Consider the following 4,739-nt stretch of genomic DNA (forward strand, 5'->3'; position numbering starts at 1 on the left):
GGCTGAGGAGGAACCTTACAAATTAGACACCTACTAGGGGTCCCTATGGGGGTGGGAGTGAGTAACAAGGACCCGACAAATTGGGTAATTGAGAGATTCAGTATTAAGCTTAGGAAATGGGAAGGGGTAAGGGCACCTTTCCAAGATAGGGCTGCTATAGTGAATACTATACTTAATTCTTATATCCTGTTTATTTTCCTTAGTATGATAGAGTTTAAGAAAGGTCATTGGAAAAAATTAATGCTTCTATCAAGGACTTTCTATGGAGGAATGGTAACAATGGGAAAAATGCCCTCTCTAATTGGTTGACTTGGGACAAGGTTGCTCTCCCAAAAACATGGGAGGTTGCTCTCTAGTTGGTTGACTTGGGACAAGGTTGCTCTCCCAAAAACATGGGAGGTCTGGGAATATTACATCTACCCGCCCATGCTAAGGCTGGAGTGTTAGTTAGCCTCCCTAAATTTCTTAAGCACGAAAGAATTTGGGCTAAGATGTTGAGAGAAGAGAGAGAGGAGGTTGAAGTCCATCTTAGAGGCAAATGGTTTGGTCTCAAATGGTTTGGTTATAAAGGCTAGTAGAGCAGCTAGCAAGAGCATGGCCTGGAATAACTCTAGTATTGCAAGGCCAAAAATGGTGGTCTTATCTAAGAGTGAATTCCACTCATCTAAGAACTGCAAAGAAGCAGGTTGGTTATCGTTCGTGTTGAGTTGAGATTGACCAATCACTTAACTTAGGTCACTTGAGAGATTAAATCTATATGCTCGTATGTGGCAGACAGAAAATCCTAGATAGCCTTAGAATTGGTAAGAGAATGCATAAGTTGTACTTCCCGATCCCCTAGATGGAGGACTAGCTCCATGCATGCAATTATATCATGTCGTCCATATTGTGTGTGTCCTTAAAGGTTAGCAGCACTAGGATCTACCTCAAAATCCATCAACGATGGCCTAGGGGTTAGATTGTTGGAGAAGGAGTTCCATTCAGGCTCTCCAAACTAAATAATTTGCACCCACAAGCTTATCAACTTGGTATGTGTAGTTTGGGAGAGGAGCAAGATTAGTGTTAGCCACCACAGGCACAAGAGTGACGGGAACTTTAGGGGTGACATTCTGAGCAAAAGCCATGAAGGTTGTCTGGATCAACAATTAAGCTCACTTATTTAGAAGACGAAAGGGGCAAAGAAAACTAAGATATGTAATTTCTAAAGAGGTGACACCATGTGAAAACTGGTGAAAACTTGAACTACATTCACATGGATAGGAGATTAACAAAGCATGGAGATTAGTATATATTATCAACCTAGAAGGGTGATATATACAAGAGCGAGTTTGTTGCAAAAAAAAGGCTATAGTTAATTGCAACTATTAAAGTAGAAACCTATTACTAAGGTAAATTAATTTTTGATTACAAAAGGTTGACTAAAGTCTAACTTGAACAGTCAATAGACTTAAGAAAACCTTTGAATATTAAGGTGGCACCTTCTAATTGGTTGCAGCCTATGCCAACAACTAGTTCACACTGCATGAACAAAATCATCAGCTGGTGTTGGTGGGCCACTAGTTGTTACAGGATTGAGTTGTGACTCACGAGAATAGCCAAGCGTGAATAAAGGCATGTCCTTTAGTGTACCTTTATCATAATTTTCACTATTCGAATTGAGAAGAATTGGATACAATTTTGCCTAGCCTTGAATTTAAAGATTCAATTTTTAGTATAAAACTGTACATCTATGCATTGTTTCAATAAAAACTAGTTGAGCTTAGAGGTCTTCTTTTTTTTTTTCATTGCTTTAGAAAAAAACTTTTCTTGACATTGCTGACCATTATATTATCTATTTGCCAAAGCCCTAGCTTTGTAACTGGAGAACAAGCCCCCCACCACTCCTCGAAAAAAAAATGATTTTTTTTTCGGTTTTCGTTTCTAAAATCTCTACTATATTTCGATTTTATACACAAATATATGAAAAATCATTCCTTAAAATAAAGGCTACTTAAAATCTTAGCCAATTTTTCTTAATTGTGGCCCTTACATATACACTAGAATGCCAATTTTGCAAAATATCTTTTTTTTTCATATAAAGTTTATACAATAAACGTCTTTCTCAAGCTCCCAGGACCCAGCCTCGTAATCTACCAAGAATTCCAAACAGATTTCTTGGGCCCGTAATCTACCAAGAATTCCAAACAGATTTCTGGGAACGCACACCGTACCTAGATTGACGTAAACATGACTTACTTTTTTTTAAAAGTTGGACGATTTTTATTACATGAGGGTCCTTCATACCCTTCTGCCTACATTGCATGGTGCTACCTTGTACCTCCTAAACCCATAAACATGGTGCTACCTTGTACCTCCTAAACCCATAAACATGACTACATTTGCTAGCATTTATCGAGAGAGTTTAGCTTAGGCTAGCTACTTCCATCACGTTGATAGAATTAATTATGAGCTTTTGAAAGGCGTTGTAAGCTGCAACTAATGCATGTTAATGACGAGCCTTTCAAGCAGTGAAGTCAGATTCATAACCATTAATCAACAGCTTCTTCTCAAGCTAGTGTTAGCTCGACAAAGTGTAAATGACTTGCTGATGTTGCTTTGTATTGCAAAATCAATATGGAAAATTCAAGTCAATTTCACACGAATACCGCTAGGAATTGAAAGCCCTCAACAGTTGGTTGTGTCTGCTATTATATATGGGTGGCATGATCCCAGAGCCCTCTTCTGAAAGCAATGTTCTTTGCGTTATTTGGGCTAGAAACCCACCAAATTTTGAAATCATGATCCAAGCTTCCGCTATGGACGATAAAATCGAAGTTGGCCTCATAATTAGCCCTTGAAACGCTCAAACACTTGACAGGTCCCTTGTGGCCTTGCAGCACAGCTACACAACAGTGCACCCTCCTTCCAAGAGCTGCCTCTCTTCTCCAAATTCTAATTGTTTTATCAGCAGAACCACTGCAAAGCACATCATCTATCGTGGATAAGCAAAGGATTGCGTGGTGATGCCCCCTCAAAGCTCCTGCGATCATCATGTGTTGAGCACTCTCCTCTCTCTCCCACACAATAATTGCCCTATCACAAGCACCAGAATAGAGCAAGCACCCGTCTGAGCTCAATGCAAGAGCATTCACTGCAGATTTATGGCCCTCCAAGGTGGTCACAAGAGAATGCTTCTTCTCTGTATCAGCTTTAACCCACACCTTAATCTTAGCATCTGCAGAGCCTGTGTATACAAAGCCTTCATCTGAGACAGCAAGGGCATTGATAGCATCATCATGGGCCTTAACAGACTCCAGGCACTTGAAATCCAACAGTCTCCACACCTTGATGCTTCTATCCCACGATGCGGAGTAGAGAAACTCCTGATTTTTTGACACTGCGAGTGCAGAGATGGCATCAACGTGCTCGATCCAGAGCCTTTTATGGTGGCGCCGAACTTCTACATGGTTTTTGGCTGGGAGGAAAGTTTTGAGGTAGTCTTTGGCAGTGGGCATGGTGGCAACGAGCTTGTAGCTATCATGCAGATCTCCTTGACTATATCCTGCATAACGTGGCTTGCTAATTGGGGACCTCTTCCATACTCTGATTTTGTGATCTTGGTGGGCACTGAGTACCTTATCTCCCACCACAGCAAGGGCTTTCACAGCTCCATCTCCATGGCCAAGCTTGTAATTAGCACAACACTCCCCCGGTAAGTTTTCCTTCAACCATACCTTAATAAGGTTCTTGGAGCTTGAACCCGCATATATATAATCACCATCTGACACAAGTGAAGAAACTGCGAGGCCATCCTCGACCCCCTTTTTAGTGCCAACACAATGAAAATCAAGCTTGCCTTGATCGGATATTAAGCTGCGGCATGTGAGTGAAGGAAGAAACCCCAAGCTGCTCTGAGAGAGCAAGCTTAGCTCTGACTGCAGGCTGGATTGGGATGAGATAATGGTTTGGGAGTGGAGACTAGCCTGGGATAAAATGCTTCCCTGGGATTGGATGCTTGTTTCTGATGATTGGAAGCTGAGCTCTGACACAAGAGAGCTTTGTGGTGAGACTGTTTGGCTTGAACCACCAGCTGCGGTTTGTGACTGCATATTAGTAGCAGAGATTTTAATGTTTAATTCATTCATGCTGCCGCTACAAGACTTCAAGAACCCCTCGGAGTGATGATCAGGGCAGCTTGGAAAATCAGAGGCTAAGCTAGCGTCACTAATGTAACAGACCGGACTAATTAGAGGAGAACTGATTTTCTCATCGACAGGAATAGGTAGAAGGCCCATTAGAGCAGGCCTTATAGATAATTATAATGTGTAGATAAGTAAGGCAGTACCTAACGGAGAGGCGTAGTGCAAATAATTGCAATGCTGTGGGCATGCATGGGAGGACTGGAAAGGTTTGGTAAACTACTTTACAGAAAGAATAATAATTGGCAGAGGGTTGGAGGGGCTAGAAACTGCCTTTCGTTCAAGAACGAAATACTCAAGTCTCATATATTACGTGTGTGAGCGCGTGCGAGAGAGAGAGAGAGAGAGAGAGTGGGAGCAGTAGCAGTTACGTGGCCGCGCAAAGCAAGATCAAGAGGATTATGAAGCGTCAATGATCGAGATGGTTTTGTTAGTCAGTGATTAGTATGATTAGCGTTGATTAATTAATAAACGCAAGTCTTTTCCTGTCTTAAAAGTTCCTGGTCCTGCGTAGCTGCGCAAGAGTACCATTTGTGAATATAGCTGAGGCATCCTGCAAGT

General features: G+C 41.6%; 1 protein-coding gene across 1 annotated transcript; it reads right to left on the bottom strand.

Annotated features, from left to right (window-relative positions):
- Positions 1 to 2,048: 2,048 nt before the first annotated feature.
- Positions 2,049 to 4,473, bottom strand: LOC147634375 (protein JINGUBANG-like). Its single transcript, XM_086805516.1, has 2 exons — positions 2,345 to 4,473; positions 2,049 to 2,310 (listed from the first exon to the last, which is right to left on the bottom strand). The coding sequence occupies exon 1, from the start codon at positions 4,272 to 4,274 to the stop codon at positions 2,688 to 2,690; it is 1,587 nt and encodes a 528-aa protein (XP_086661642.1). The 5' UTR covers positions 4,275 to 4,473; the 3' UTR covers positions 2,049 to 2,310; positions 2,345 to 2,687.
- Between the last annotated feature and the right edge of the window lie 266 nt (positions 4,474 to 4,739).

The sequence above is a fragment of the Cibotium barometz genome, chromosome 11 (assembly GCF_041138505.1).
Source record: "Cibotium barometz isolate CiBa-2024 chromosome 11, ASM4113850v1, whole genome shotgun sequence".
NCBI lineage: Eukaryota > Viridiplantae > Streptophyta > Polypodiopsida > Cyatheales > Cibotiaceae > Cibotium > Cibotium barometz.